Genomic DNA, 16,081 nt, shown 5'->3' on the forward strand with positions numbered 1-16,081 from the left:
AGTACCCTTTCCCCTTTCCAGGAGACTTTATGTCTTCCCCCAGGTGGCTGTCCCCACAGACTATCAGGGAGGCTGTGAATACAGTAGTTAGAGGCGTGGTTTCCCACCTTGAGAATCAAACACTCTGAGTCAAACATCAGAAGCATCTGGAGGCCTTGTTAAAACACCGCTGAGCTCACTGCCCAGGCTTTTGATCCAGTAGGTCTCGGATGGAGTCGGAGAACGTGCATGTCTGACAAGCCCCCCGGGGATGCTGATGCAAGCGGTCCACTGAGAACCGAGAATCGGACTAGACCTGGGTGTCATTCCTGGCTTCGCCACTTACTAGCGGGGGGTCCCGGAGCTAATTCCTTGACCTCAGCCTCCTCACTTGTAACATGGGGACAGTTCTCTCAGCGCTGCGGGGAGCGTCAGATACGATGGCGCACGTGAGGACTCAGCGCGGGGGCCCGGATGTGGTGGGTGTGCGGGAAGGGGTGGCCGCCCTCCGTGGCATTTGTGTGCACCTAAGACCTGCCGCAGTTCCCCGATATGGGGCCGGCGCTGCGGAGGGGGGCTGGGGGATTACAGGGAGTAAGAACGATAATGATGGACAAGGCACGATCGTTTAGACCCGGGTTTGGAGAGCGTCCAGCTGCAGTACTCTAACAGAGGAAGGGATCACAGTGGGTGCAGTGCGAGCCCGGGGGAGACCACGGTGACCACTCCCGGGAGTCAGGTGTCACTACCCGGAGGAGGTGCCATGGGGGCTGCACCTCGAAGGTAAGCCTCCATCCATCCTGGAAGAGAGAAGGGCATGCAGGCCAAGAACGCGGCTAGTGCCGTGATTCTCCACTCTGACCACACACTGGGGTCACCCCAAACCCACCGGCACCCCAGATCAATGACTGAATCTCTTGGAGAGTGGAGGGAGACATGTGAAGTCTTGGAAGCCCCTTGGGTTTCAGAGTATAGGCAAGGTTGAGAACCCCCAAGCAAAGCCTTGGAGGAATGAATTCACATTCCTGCACAGGCAGGAAGCACTGTACATAGCCCAAGGCGGCTGGAAATGTGGGGCGCACACAGGCAAGAAATGAAAGGCAGGAAGGCGGGCTGGGCCATTTCCCAGAACTGCAGAAGAATACCCACTAGCAAGTGAAATAAGCCAATGATCATGAGGTTGAATTTGCACAAAACTGCACGTTTGCCTTTGAACAGCCTCAAGAAGGGCGTGGCTGAGAGATTGGACACCGCCTGTAAATACCCCCGTGTTTCAGAGGACATACCTGATTCGTGTTTGGAATCCTCTTTGAGGCTGGAAAGCAGCAATCACTCAATGAATGTTTGTAGAACTGAACGAACCTTGAACAGCCCTTCGGTCCCATCGCTGATCTCATTTGAGTGGCCAGTCTGGATTTACCTTTGAGTTCAAGGCTCCCTGCTGCATCTGGGCGGCTGTGATTTCAGGGATGTTGAGAAACTCCATGGAAACCCTAGTCCTGGTAGCTGCTGCCTGAGATCCCACTTTTGGGGCTATTTATGTCTTTCAGGGGTTGTCGCTCACATCCTGTAAATTCCATTTCCTGAGGTGGGTCTTAATGAATTGAAGGGGCAGAAACCTAATAGTTGGGGGGAAGAGGAGGAAAGATCCAGAAAGGAAGATCCAAGACCCATCTGAGATCTGGCCCTTGGCACTGGCCTGAACCCAAAGCAGACCAGAGAAGCTTCAAAAGATAGGTGTTTCCTTTCTGTTCTAATTGGAACCTCCCGGACTTTGTGCTACCACTTACCCAGGGTCTGACTAATTTTGTTAATCACAGGATTCCCAAGAACCCTTGCAGTGCCCCATGCATGTGCCAACTAGTTCCTACACTGACCTGTGACATCCTCTCCCCGGCCAGGGTCCCCAGGGGGGGTCACTCCAAGACAAGGATTTGTGTGCAAGTGGGTTATTTGGGGGTGATCTCAAGGGGAACGGAGAAACGACACGGAGAAGGAGGGCCAATGCAGGGGGTGCTGATAAGTAACTGAGGCTCGATTCCACTGGGGAGTGCCGACCCCTTCCTCCACCAACGATCACCCAAGTCAACATTTTCACATGCCCGCTCATTCAGGAGCCACTCTGGTGGGAACACGGGTCTACACAGAATCGGGCAGTTGAACTATCCCAGGCCCCCGTGAACACAGGTGACAGTCACGCTTCGTGGCACCAGTGTACCTTACATGGGCTGAGATTGGGCTGACCCCGCACACATGCATGAAGTCATTCAAGAGGAGAGGTCGTTCACACTAGCTCTGTTTCACCAAGGGTACGTTTTAATTTAGGTGAAAGTACGAACTGCAAAAACAAAGGTTCATTTTTTTTCTGGTGTCTCAAGAGAAGCTATGACATCCGTAAGGTGGTTTCATTTACATAAGGTGGGGCTTTTGACAGACGAAGACAGGACAATGAACTGGGCTTCGGAGGATGGGGAGAGTTTTTGTCCAATGCCTTGATGTGAAAGGCATTGGCCACATTTCTGCAGGGCCTTGAGACCAAAATCAGCTCTCGTGCAGGATTTGTCTCCAAGCCCCACGGTCTCAGGTGACAAGCTGCAGGGCCACCAGTTCCAACTGCCCTCAAGAGATGAGGCAAGGAAAGCGGCTCATCTGGCATGTGTCCCACAAGAGATGGTGGAGATCTCACTTTTTAACAGGATGGTAAAATGCCCCTCTCGCCAAGAACAGCATGAGATTTTTATAGACGTGAATCAGCCTGTTTTGCACCAACTTAAAAGCAATGCACACGATCTCCATCCCGATGATGATATAAATGGAGAAGAACAAGAAGAAGTGAGGGTGTTCCAAAACGGTGTCCCCAAACCCAATGGTGGTCAGCGTGACAAAGCAGAAATAGAAGGCGTTCTCGAAGTCCAGTTTCTTCTCCCAGATGGGGAGGATGGCGGCTGCACAGGAAATGTAGGCGAAGACGAGGAGGGCGATGACCAGGAGGGGGACGTCCAGCTTTTCCACCTGCCGTCCCACCTCGTCCAGGTTGCTGATGACAGAGTAGGAGAGCCTCCCTGACGCCAGCTCTGGACACGAGTTGCTCCTCTCGACGGCCCGCGGGGGCGGTTGCAGCGCGTTCTGCTTCTCCCGCGCAAGAAGTCTCTCGAACAGATCCACGTTGCTGCCTGGGGCTGAGGGACACGTGCCGGGTTTGGGGTCCGGAATCTCTTGGGTTTCTATGACGATCCTGGGGACGGCTTCGGCCGCAGGCGTGGTGGCAGAAGCAGGCTTGGTGGCAGGCCTTCCGCAGAGCAGGCGGGAGCACCACTCGGGAAGGTGGGGCCGGACGAATGGGAGTTTCTGGAACCGATTGTAAGACGTGGACAGGAGGGTGGCCAGGATGTCACCCGTGTCCGTGAGGACGAGGAACATCAGGGGGATGCCAAAGAGGGCGTAGAGCATGCACAAGTATTTGCCGAGCCTGGTGACAGGGTAGATGTGGCCGTAACCTGAAAAAAGAGGACAGACCCTGGGATGCTGGTCTGCTCTTCCCCTTCCCGAAGAAAGTTTTAAAGAGACCTTCTGCCATTTCTCCTCCTTGGTGTGATGGTTTACACAACGTGTTTGAAAATATTCATCTTAAAACATTCATCCGGGGGCACCTGGGTGGCTCAGTCGGTTAAGCATCCGACTTCGGCTCAGGTCATGATCACACGGTCTGTGAGTTCGAGCCCCGCGTCGGGCTCTGGGCTGACAGCTCAGAGCCTGGAACCTGCTTCGGATTCTGTGTCTCCCTGTCTCTCTCTGCCCCTCCCCTGCTCGTGCGCGCACGCTCTCTCTCTCTCTCTCTCAAAAATAAACATTAAAAAAATTAAAAAAAAAAAAACCCATCCACCGTCTGGCATTGGGCCCATTTTGGTGGGGGAAGCAGGAGGTGAAACTCAGCTACTCTTCAGGATAAGGAGCAACTCATGTCTAGATATGTGACCCAAGATGTCCTTGGCAGGGGACAAACATGTCTGGGAGTGGACTGATTGCTTTTCATTTTGCTGCGGCCACTTCTTTTAAAATTTTTTTTTTTCAACGTTTATTTATTTTTGGGACAGAGAGAGACAGAGCATGAACGGGGGAGGGGCAGAGAGAGAGGGAGACACAGAATCGGAAACAGGCTCCAGGCTCCGAGCCGTCAGCCCAGAGCCTGACGCGGGGCTCGAACTCCCGGACCGCGAGATCGTGACCTGGCTGAAGTCGGACGCTTAACCGACTGCGCCACCCAGGCGCCCCTTGCTGCGGCCACTTCTAAGCATCCGTGTGACCGGATGAATGCAGGGGAGAGGCCATGGATGGCTTTGCCATCATATCCACCGCCTCCTTCATCCTCCACGAAGGCACCTGTTTTTAAGAAGCCACGCTTGTCCTCCCTGGGATGCCTGGGTCTCTTGGTTTATTTGTTTCTATACAACAGGCTATTACTATGTGCCATCAGAGCACAGCAGTGTGCATGGAAGGAGGGAGAGGGGACAGAAGGACTAAAATACAGCTGCTACCCTCAGGGCCATTGTGGTTTAGTAGATTGGACAGACGCGGTCACGAGTGCTAGTGAAGGGGTTAGGTTCCCAGCATCTAGAATCTTCCAACCTGAGTGCGAACCTCAGCTCTGGCATTTCTAGAAAGTTACTTGACGGCTCACATTTTCAAGTTTCTTAGCTGCAAAACAGGAACGGCAGTCTCCGCTTTGTGTCCTGACTCGCTGGGAAGATGACACGAGACCAGTGCCTGGCCCACAGTGGGCAGCCGAGAATCGTCGGCGTCCCTGCCCTCAGGAGCCCATAAGAGCAGGCAGCAGCATTTACCGTGGGCTGGTGTCAGCCCACCTGCCTAGGTAGGCGTGGTTGTCACCATTCACAGGCAGGGAAACTGAAGCTTGGAGGAATGAAGTAACTTGGCCAAGAGCGCTCAGTGATAGGCTTAGCAGTCAAATCCCCAGAACCATCCGGCTCCCATGCCAACATTCATTCCCACGGGGTCTGGAGCACCCAAGGGGGCGGAACCTTCCAATCATTAAGAACCAGTCAGCCAAGCAAAGGGGGTGGGCGGGCTGAGGCTTCTGTCCTCTTCTGGAGTCTTCTCCGTCCGTCGCCCACCCCCCCCCCCCCGCCCTCACGTCTACAGCAGGGCAGGAGCAGAGAGCTATCAAACCCCCACAGCACAGAGAGTTGGATCTTCTGGAGTGAGCAAGCTCAGTGACTTCAACAAAACGAGGGAAAAGCTTTTGTATGTAATGCCTGTGTTTAATTTTTGATGTCATAAAGGAGGATTAATACAGAAAAACCTAGGCCAATTATGTAAATTGATTTGAAGGCACTTCCCAGGCTGGCTCTGCCCCAGCCTCCTCCGGGGCTACGGTCCCCTGTGGCGAACTCCGGCCTCAGGCTCTGCCTTCCAGGAGCACAGAGGCGTTCAGGTTGCCCACCCTCACCAGGGTCCTGGGAGAAGGCTGTGGACCTCAGAGGGGCTCATCAATGGGCACCCATCCCAGGGCACTCTACGCCACACTGGGTTGATTCCACGAGGCACCTTTTGGTAGGAGGGACAGTTAATTCTACGTGTGTTCATATGCGTGCGCATACTGAGTGCTTACTGCATACACAGTGCTGAGCAAAGTAGATATGGTATCCAACCTCGCTGAGCTTCTGGTTTAGTGGGAGAGGCAGATATGAATCGAATCACTACACTAGTGATATATGCATAGCAGCTGGAGACCAATAACAGGATGTGTAAGAGCAGACTGTCCTATGAGCGTTGAGAACCAAGGCATCTATCCTGGATTCGCATTTACTGAGCGCCTACTTTATGCCAGGCACTTGTGGGCAGGGCTGGGGGCACAACGGGAAGCAGGCAGAGGTCCTGCCCTCTAGGACCCCTGGCCTTGAGCTCAGCTCTCCACCAGTGGAGTCCTCCACCTGTGATGAGGACCCAACAGGTATCTGCACAAGGGGGCGGGAATGGGGGCCGCATTGCCTAAACCCCCCGTTCGGAAACCCAGGTGTGTTCCAGGGGCGGGACTCGCCGAGAGAGCGCTGACGGTTCCAAGTGCCTCTGTTTCCCTTCCCTGTTCCCTCAGGGTCTTGAGCAGTTCCGGCTCTCCCCTCAAGGAGAAGAGGTTGCAGAAGTGGCCTCAGCTCCTTGTCCGGGCTTCAGTGAAAGCCCAGAACCACGAAGGAGAAGCAGGTGGGGGTGAGGACCTAAGGGGGAGAGGAGAGACAGAGGGGAGCCATGGGGCTGAGGGGTTTCCCAAGACACCGGACTTTCTATGCTAAAACTGTGGTAGTCCCAGGCAAACTGGACGATTGGTCGGTCCAGCCATGAAGGAAGGTGTGGAAAGATTCTCTGGAGCGGGGAAGGTGAGGGAGGAGGGCACCCGGAGCCTCCCCTGCAGGGGCAGGAGCTCAGAGAGGCCTGGCCACAGAGTCCTGGTGGAGCCCAGGCCCTGCGTGTCAGCAAAGGTTCCTGTGCCAAAGCTTGTCACGGGCCCCACAGAGCCATCAGTCCTTAGGGATGTTAGCAGCAGCCACAAAGTCCCAGAGACGGAGACCACCCTGTTTTCTAGATGGTGGATAAGCCCCCTAATTCTTGTACACCCCCAGGAGAGTCAGGAGAGGCTCCCCAGTAACAAAAAAAAACTTAAAAAAAAAAAAAAAAAGAAAGCAAATATCAGAGAGTGCATGGCCCCTGTGAAGGAAATGTATTAACCGTAGCAATTACCAAATGCTGAAATGCATAACGGAAAATCCTACCATTTCTTATAATGCATTCATATATTCCAGTACGGTCAGTCCACTCCACTTAGGCTGTATTTAATAGCCCGTGCACTTTACTTTCTAATCGAAGGGGACTGACCCAATTGGAAATGACTGGGGATTGGCCAATCTCACACCTGCCAGGTGTCCCCTTTTCAGCATTAAGGCCAGGCGCATTAAGAATGGCCCAGAGATGTAGGGCAGGAAGCACTTGAAACACAGTATTGATTACAGGCCGCGGAGAGCCTCTCCAACATCCTCTTCCACTTGTAATTACTGGACGGCGTGACGTCCTAATTGATTTGATAGGAGCATCGCCTTCTTGGGATTTAAACCAAGATAATGCATTTCCATTAGATCAGTGGTTCACAGCCTGGACTCCCGTTAGAATCACCTGCAGGGCTCTGAAAAATACTGATGCCTGGGTCTGTCCCTAGCGACTCTGACTTGATTGGCATGGAGTCCGGGCTTGGGAGCTTATAAAAGACAGCCAGATAATTGCAGTGTGCAGTCAGGGCTGAGAATCTTCACATCCGGTCAGCGCTTTGCAAACGTCAGCATGCATCAGGATCACCTAGAGAGTTTGTTAAATACAGACTGCTCGGCCCCACATCCATAGTTTTTGGCTCCATAGGGCTAGGATGGGGCCTGAGAATTAACTCTCATTTCTGTTTTTTTTAAGTTTATTTATTTTGAGAGAGAGAGAGAGAGAGAGAGAGAGAGAGAATATGAGTGGGGGAGGGGCAGAGAGGGAGAGAATCCCAAGCAGGCTCTACCATTCAGTGCAGAGCCTGATGTGGGGCTCGATCCCATGATCTGTGAGTTCATGACCAGAGCCAAGATCAAGAGTTGGACGCTTAACCTACTGAGCCACCCAGGTGCCCCTTAATTCTCATTTCTAACAAGTTCTCAGGTGATGCTCATGCCACTGGTCCAGGGGCCATACCTTGATAACCACTGCATTACATCAGTTCTCAAGGGGGGCAATTTTGCCCCCCCTCCCCCGAGGGACACGGGGCAATGTCCGGAGACACTGTTGGCTGCCACGACTGGTGGAGACCGCAGGGGAAGAGGTGGATGCCTCTGGTAGGTAGAGGCCAGGGACGCTGCTGGACAAGCCCCCATGACAAAGAACCATCGAGTTCAAGATGCCCATAATGCCCAGGCTGAGAAGCTGCATTAGGCCAATTCCCCGAAGTCCTTGAGGAAAAGGAACACAAACTGAACCCCTTTGCTCATCTCCAGTATCTTCCTTGGAGTTGCAGCATCCCTGTAACCGTTGTTCCATTGAGCCGTGGGTTTCCCTGAAAAAGTCCAGCTGTGCCCCACCCCTGCTTTCCCGATAGTGACTTCCCTCTCCAGAACCTTAGCTCATGGCTAAATGTCACGGCACCTACCCCGTGGGGTTGTCACGTCATGAAAATTAAATGAAATGATGCATATAAAGCCTGTGAACACCATGCCCAGTGCTGGCAAATGCTCGGTGCTGCGTTACTGTTGGTACTGTCTCTGCCCATGACCAGTCCCTGCCTGCACAGGCAATTTAGGTGGAGGACCAGTTCTGAAGGAAGCCACATGGGGGCGCCCTTGGACACACGCGTGTGCCCATTCATAAAGCAGACACTGGCTGTTCCCCCCACAATATTCCTTCATCTTTCCTGGAATACCACTACCCCCCCCACCCGCCCCACGCGACCCCCTGATTTAGGGATAGATCCAATTGGTCTAAATCATTCTGGTAACGTAACCCCCTTGCCAGGACTGGCTCGGGGTGGGAAGTTTCTAGAGGTTTTTTTTGCTGATGGTGACAGCCAGCCCTTTTTCTGTCTACGAGATGCAACCATGCCCAAATGGGAGTGGATATTGGTGGCCGTCTTGTGACCTGCTGAGCAGGACGGGAGAGTATCTGGTGCTCAATGTCATGGCTTAGCTGCACATGGACCAGCCCTAGAGCTGTCCCCCGCTGGACTTGCGCTCCAGAGGGAACACATTTACACATTTTCCCGGCTGTTTCAGCCAGTAGGGTTGCAATTTGTGGTAGGGGCATCTGGAAGGATGCTGACGGCCACTTAGGTTTATCCTCACGCTGATCTGAAAGGCAGGACTGGGAGGAGCTACAGATGAGGGGACGAGGCTCAGAAGGGCCACATTGCTCCCTGGAGGTCACATGGCTGACCCCAGGCGGCCAGCCTCCAGAGTCCACAGCTGGCCAGCGTGCTCCCCAACCCCACCCCCAAGTGTAAGGGAACCTCAGCACGAGCACCCAGCCACGGCTGGGGCCCTGTGACCCTTGTGGGCCCATCCCTCGCAGGGACCGGTACTCTCTTGAATGAAGATGGGGCCTCAGTCCTTTTCACTGGCCGAGAGGGGTAGGGGCTGAGCAATGGGCTCCACTCCTGGCGGAGATGCTGACCCAGAAGCTTCTGAGCTGTGGCTGAGGTCAGCCCCACCATCTCTGCTCCTGTGACCCTATTCCCAGCAGGGGAGACTCCTGCCCGCCCCGGGGAGGCCCCTCCTACCCGCCCGTCCTGCTGCACCACCGCGGAGGGAAACCAGGGGCCCTTAGTTGGGCGATCATCCTCAGACAGGGCCCAGGGACACGGTGCCCGAATGCAAGAGCAGCCTTGTCCCCGTAGCTCAGGAGGCAACTGCTCGTGCCATGTCCCCCTCTCTCCTGTCTGATCCCTGCTCTCAGGCCACAGTGGTCTGTTCCTCCAAGCACCTCGAAGCTTCAGAGTGTTGTCCGACTGTTTCCTCTACCCGGAAAGCTCTCGCCCTTCTTTGCCTGGCTCACCTCTCCAGATCCTTTAGCTCTGTCACTCAGGAGCCCACACTTTGTGTGGCGGCCAAGAAGAGGGTCTGTGGCTTGGGGGGTCCACAGAGCCCCTTTTCAAATGAGCAAATGGTCACTGTAGAGGGCAGCGCTGCCCCTGCAGCCTCCCCTCTACCCTGGACTCTGGAAGGGACTGGTCTGGGTCAGTGACGTTCACGTAGGAATCTTACCTTTGTTTGGGGGCTGAAGACACGCATAAAGGGAACGCGGGGAAATGGGGAGAGGCCGGCTCCTTCCCTGCAAGGACCTTCCCTCCCAGCCACTGATATCGACCCAGCCACACAAGGGGTCTCTGGGAATCTGAGCTGCCCCTGCCGCCCAGGCACAGTCAGACTCTCCCTGGGGCTGCCCAGGCAGGGGTGGGCAGGGGTGGGCAGGGCCCCGGCAGCGCCCCGCAGACCCGCAAGGCTGGCAGACTATTTCGGGAAAAGAGCACAGGACGTGGAGTCTCACGGCCTATTTGTGGGTACCAGCCCTACTCACGGCATGCCCTTGGCCCCTGACAGCACCCCTCTGGGCTCAGGCTCCCCCACCTGATTCATAAGACCTCTGTGAGCTTTAAAAGTCCCCAAGGGTTGGGGCGCCTGGGTGGCTCAGTCGGTTAAGCGTCTGACTTCAGCTCAGGTCATGATCTCACGGTTGGTGAGTTCGAGCCCCACATCGGGCTCTGTGCCGACAGCTCGGAGCCTGGAGCCTGCTTCAGATTCTGTGTCTCCCTCTCTCTCTGCCCCTCCCCTGCTCATGCTCTGTCTCTCTCTGTCTCAAAAATAAATAAAAACATTTTAAAAAAATTTAAAAGTCCCCAAGGGTAACTGTTAGTTCCTGTCACTGCCTATTAGTTCCTCCCTCACCTCACCATTGGTGCTCCCAGTCCTGCTCTGGCACACCGTCCTCCCTCTCCACACCATGCCCCACCCCTCCCCAGTGCTCCCCACCATTCCCTGGGAGTACAGTTGTCGTCTACATGCTGGTGACTCTGAAACCCACCTCCCTAACTCCACCCAGAGCTTGGAGCCCCGGAACCACATTTCCGGCAGTGATAGGTGACTCCACCTAGAATCTCCACTAGAGCCTTGGCCTTGACTGGCCCTGAATCATCACCTCCATCCCCAGGCCCAGCGTCCTCACCACCCTCCCCCCAGCCTGCCGAGCCCACCAGAGCTAGAGACAGTGGTGTCTTCCCCATCCCCCCGCAGACTTTCCTGCAAAGTCCTCGTTCAATCCACCCCTCTTCTCGTTCTCATGACCATTGTCCTGGATGAGGCCATTGCCATCATCTCCCACCCAGGCCGCTGCAGAAAGCCCCCTAGGGCTCTCGGTGCTGCCAGCCTTACTCTCTCTGGTCCACCTTCATGCTGCAGCTGGGGTGATCTTTCTGGAATGCTGAGCTACCAAGCTCTTCCCTCGCTTAAAACCCACTGGACTCTCCCCACTGCCCTCGGGATGAACCCAGCCTCCTCGGCCTGGCTCACTGGCCTTCCTGGGGACTGGCGCTTCCTTTCCCTCCCACGTCTCTTCCCCCGGATTAACCTCCTGACAATGCCTGCCATTCCTTTGGCCCGGAGTCCCTCTTCATGACCACCTTCTCCCACGCTGCTCCCTGTCGGACTCAGCAGGCCACCAATCCCACCAGGGAGCCTTTAAAATGTTCCTACCACTTAAGCATTGCCTCTTGGACCACCTCCAAGCCTGCGGCAGGTGCCCCTTCTCTGTGCTCCCACAGTACCCTGAAGGCCTCATAGGCTGACCACGTTTGGTTGCCTGAGTTCTTCTGTCTTGCCCCGAAGTCTGGGCTCTGGCAGGAACCATTGGCAAGAGGTGTTCTGTACAAAAGCATTCAGCCAAGGAGCGGGAGGGGGCTGAAATGCAGCCCCTGCCTTGCTCATTGGGGTCCACACCCGGGCACGGGGCTGCACCCACCTGAAGCAAGGGCCCTCTTTCCTAATCCCCACCAAGGACCCAACATCAGTCCTGCTCACTGCTGTATCCCCCCCTCCCCCACTATCCACCACCCCCAGCAAGGAGCAGCGGCCACTCAGCAAAGGAGACCCAGCACGAGGTAGGCATTTCACATCTGTTTCTTGACCAAATGAATTGAACGTTCCAGCCTCCCCACCAAGGGTCCTCAGCCTCACTCTTCTCCCCCCTCCTCCCCCAGGTCTCTCCCCCAGGCCTGCCCTTGCCTTTGGACTTACCCACAGTGCTGATGACTGTGCAGCAGAAAAAGAGTGAGCTCAGGAAGGACCAGTCTGTAAACGTGTTGAACCAGTGGGGTTTCACCTTCTGCAGCAGCACCCTGAGATCCTGTTTCCTGCCTTCCTCAACTGGGAAAGAGTGAAGGAGAGGGTTTTGCTCAAGACAGGTCCCACCCAGGCAAAAGGGTCTTCCCCAGGGACCAGGATGGCCCCTGCCCTGTGGCGTCATCAACACCAGAACTTGGCTCTGCTTTTGCACATCTCTGCATTTAGTGCCTGCGGAGATTAAGAGGCCACATACCGCATGAGATGAGCACCCAAGGGAGAGGCCCTCAGGGGTCCGGCCCGAGCTCAGCCATAGCATTGCTGCGTGGCCTTAGGGGGCTTTCTGAACTTTCTGAGCCTCTACATTTTTCACTTGCAAAGAAACATACTAACTTCTGCTCAGTCTCTCCCATGGGGCTCTTGAGCATTGAAAGCAAAATGGGTTTTATGAGCTGTAAGCTGTTATATGGATGCAAACCATACCCACTCCCGGAGGTTATTAAGCCTGATGGAATTTGGTGCTCATACTGGGATCTGTGCGCACCAGTCGCCTGAAGATTTCTGGGAAGGCTTGGCTTTCCAAACATCTGCCCCAGGGTCAACGGAGCCGGATTGGGGTCCTGGTTCCTCAGGGAGGTTCCCAAATAGTTCCGTTGGCCTTGGTGGCCAGTGGCTTTTGAGACCCCAGAAGCCACCTTGAGACTCTGGCACATGGCGGGAAGTCACTACTCTGAATGGGCACTGACCTGGGAGTCCAGACACGAGCACTCTAGACCCAGGTCTGAGTCTCCACCTGTGTCTCCCTCTCTCTCTGCCCCTCCCCTGCTCATGCTCTGTCTCTCTGTCTCAAAAATAAATAAAAAACATTTTTAAAAAATTTAAAGGAGCCTGAGTGGCTCCTGAAGCTGTGGACAAGACACTTCCTTCTGAGGCTGTTTCCCCATCAGGGAGGCGGCATGGCGTCGCAGTGAAAACTTGGGCTCTGGAGTCCCAATGCCTAGGGTAGAATCCTTGGCTCCACTTTCTAGCTTGTGACCTTGGCAAGCTGCTCAACTCCCAGAGCCTCCGTTTTCTAATCCGTGAAAGGGGACAACTCATACAACCCTCTTGGGCTGGCATGAGGATTACGTGAGGTGATGCACCGAAACGTGCTCGGCAGAGGGTCCTGCACTTAGCTAGACCTCTTCAGCGTTTCAATCTCCAACAAAAACCAGTACAAAACGAGGTTGGAGGGGCGCCTGGCTGGCTCAGTCCATAGAGCGTGTGACTCTTGATCTCAGGCTCGTGAGTTCGAGCCCCACTTTGGGCAGAGGGATTACGTAAACAACAGTAACAAAATCAAAATGGGGTTGGGCCAGCTCTGTATTCCCGTCGTGTTCTGTGCATTAGGATCATCCAGGAGACTTTAAAAATAAGATTCCCTACCCAGCCCCAGAAATCCTGATGAAGTGGGTTTGGAGAAGAGCCTGGGAATGTATATTTCAGGCAAGCTCCCTGGATGACTGTGACCTGTCAGGTTTGGCAAGCTCTGAACTCGTTGACACGCGAGAGACTACATGGGATGGCTCAGAGTCCCAGTAGCAATGGCAGAGGACATCTCCTGGGTCATCTGAGTTGGCGTGTGTCTGTCTGGTAGATGTAGACAGACCGAGTGGGACCCTCCTCGGAGGAGAGACACTGTGACCAGCCTCCAGTCAGGCGGCCTCAGCCAGAAGAACCTGCCCCCAAAGCGGGCTGGGCGGTGGGAGGGGCTGTGAGCAGCCCGAGCAGAGGGACACGAGAGGACATGTCACACTGGGGAACATCCTGTTCTTCCCCTCACCTGTAGGCTCCGTTTTTCCTTTGTCTTTAGTTATTTGCTCTCTATATTTTATTTTGCTCTGCTAAATACGTATTTGCAAGCTTTGGGGAACAGGGCAGTGTAGAAATAAGTGACTAAATACAAATGAAATGCAGTAAGGCCATAAAGTGCCTTCAAGAGGCTTCCTGTCCTTTATGTCATCTGCTTCCCACAGGGTCTCTGTGATTGGCAGGCCTGAGATTGTGGGCCGCCTCTGTCCAGCACACTGAGACCCAGAGAGGGCAAGGGCTCTCCCGCAGATCACACAGCAACAGGGACCCCAGGTTCTTCCCACAACCAATTCCCCTCCCCTGAGCCCAACAATAGAAAAGCCATTGGAAACAGGAAATGAGAGAGAAAGGGGACAGGCTGCTCCTCCTGGGGGTCCAAATCCAGTTGGATTGCTCTTGAATTCTAGTCCCTGTAAACTGAGTCACGGGGCCAGGCAGGCAGAGTTCGGAGGACCTGCCTAGGAACCCCCAGCCCCAAATCCGGTCACCCATGCCGCCCATCCAACCTCACCAAATCTCCAGCAATCCACCCTCCTCAGAACCTGCTGGTCTGGGTGGGGCTGGGCGCAGAGGCAAAGGGAAGGGGGCTGGACTTTCCAGAACACCTAGTGGGTCCTCAGGGCTTTCCCTACATTCTGCACAGCAACCAACCCTGACAGGCCATTACTCTCCCTATTTTACAGAGGAGAAAACTGAGGCTCCGAGAGAAGTCATTTGCCTAAGGTCCCGCCCAGGAATGGGGAGAATAGGAGCAGAGAGTGTAGGGGCGCCCCTGCCCCACCCTGCCCTCTGCTCCCTGGGGCTGCCCCCACCCACCCGGAAAAGGCTGCCCTGTCCCCGGGGGAGCCACCTACCTGTTCGGTTGCATTTCAAGATGCCACAGAGCTCCCCCAGGAATTCCTCAAACTCCGGGTCATTTGGCCCCAGGTCCTGGCCGCCCTCGATGGCCGAGAAGAGGGCAGCACCCAGCAGCGCGTAGGTCACCAGGGAGCAGAGGAAGCAGAGGCGAGGGAACAGCTTCTCCAGGGCCTCCTGAAAGCACCTCCCGGCCTGGGGTGGCCCGGCAGCCTCCATCCTCCCAGGAGCGCCCGCCCAGAACAGGAGTTGCTGATGGACGGAGGCAGGAGCGGGGCCCCAGCAGGAGGAGGACGGAGAGGAGGAGGGGGAGGAACGGGAGTGCCCAGAGAATGGCCAGGCTCCAGCGCTAAGTGGATGGTGCGTGCGCTTCCCCCAAGGACTGGGAAGCAGCCGGTACTCATCACGTTCAGTTACTTAGATGGCGCCCCCCCTGCCCCCCGCCCCCAGCGCCCCAAATTGCTATTGATCCGCCAGCCTGGGAACGGCCCTGTGGCGGCTTTGGGCAGGCGCTGGGGTGGTTGCTCTGTGCTTTGGCCCTTCCCATCTGGAAGCTGCGACTTTTGACTTCCAGGTGCCAAGTCTGACTTTTGGTTTATAGTAAAGCAACCGTCCTTCCGGAGGTTGGACTACCTGTCTTGGACAGGTAGTAATAATGGCAATGAGTCTGGCCGGAGCTCTACAAGTTTACAAAGGGCCTTTATCCTGCGTGGATCCAACTGTTGGTCATAATTCTCCACTCCTCTGTAGCATACCCACCTTTGCGGTGGCCTCTCTGAGGGCAGAGCATAATTCCATGCCCCCTAGTATTGACGTAGGCCACGTGATTTGCTCCAACCAATCGGGTGTTAGCAGACCGGAGGTAAGCAGGGGCTTGGAAATGCGCTGGTGATGCGGAACTTGCTCCCCTGGGCCCTGTCTCTGCCACGGGAAAAATATGCCCGGTGACAGACATGGAGATGTGTGCACATGAAACCCCCTCCCCCACCCCGCCCGCCTTCGTAAAAGGATGTTCTGTGAGGCTTCAAAGAACTTGGGTCATGACAGCCTCCGCTATTCATCCTTTCAGAGCGTCCCTCAGCTTCCCAGGCCTCTCCTCTGGCAAGCCCTGAGCAATGACTGAGCAAGATGGGGGTACAAGAGCTTACCCAGGTCTGTCCGCCCCCGGAGGGACTCCTCCAACCTGCAGGCTTTGTTCCAGAACTCCCTGTTGGTCTGCCAGAGATTGTTGTCAGCTCTGCGTCACGATCTGAAGGCTTTCTCTGTCCCATCCTGCATCCCAGTAAAGATCCCAGCAGAAGATCCAACCTGTGGCAGTTGGCGCCAAAGTGTTCCGAGAGAGTAGGCTCTAAGATGGAAGTTTCGGACTGGGTCGCTCAGTACCCAGCTGGTCAGGAAATGGTGTGGAGACAGCTCTTGGCTCAAGGTGGCCGTCCAGTTGTTAAACATCCGCCAGTGGTGAAGTAGAACGGTGAGCAGGTGGAAGGTGTTGACTAGTGCAACGATTCAGGCATTTAAAACATACTGGAGGAAGG

The 16,081-nt window shown here is 55.2% G+C and overlaps 1 protein-coding gene across 1 annotated transcript; it reads right to left on the reverse strand.

The window, feature by feature from the left end:
- Window positions 1-2,661: 2,661 nt before the first annotated feature.
- KCNK18 (potassium two pore domain channel subfamily K member 18) lies at window positions 2,662-14,765 on the reverse strand. The gene is made up of 3 exons (XM_030334241.1): window positions 14,546-14,765; window positions 11,796-11,924; window positions 2,662-3,476 (listed from the first exon to the last, which is right to left on the reverse strand). The coding sequence occupies exons 1-3, from the start codon at window positions 14,763-14,765 to the stop codon at window positions 2,662-2,664; spliced, it is 1,164 nt and encodes a 387-aa protein (XP_030190101.1).
- Window positions 14,766-16,081: the final 1,316 nt, after the last annotated feature.

Source organism: Lynx canadensis, chromosome D2 (assembly GCF_007474595.2).
Source record: "Lynx canadensis isolate LIC74 chromosome D2, mLynCan4.pri.v2, whole genome shotgun sequence".
Classification (NCBI taxonomy): Eukaryota; Metazoa; Chordata; class Mammalia; order Carnivora; family Felidae; genus Lynx; species Lynx canadensis.

Excerpts from the sequence above, each read along its gene's own strand:
- KCNK18 (XM_030334241.1), bottom strand. The coding sequence starts at position 14,765 with ATGGAGGCTGCCGGGCCACCCCAGGCCGGGAGGTGCTTTCAGGAGGCC. Across the intron at positions 11,925-14,545 it reads CTTGAAATGCAACCGAACAG|TTGAGGAAGGCAGGAAACAG; the intron begins GTAGGTGGCTCC and ends ACTCTTTCCCAG. Across the intron at positions 3,477-11,795 it reads CACAGTCATCAGCACTGTGG|GTTACGGCCACATCTACCCT; the intron begins GTAAGTCCAAAG and ends CTCTTTTTTCAG.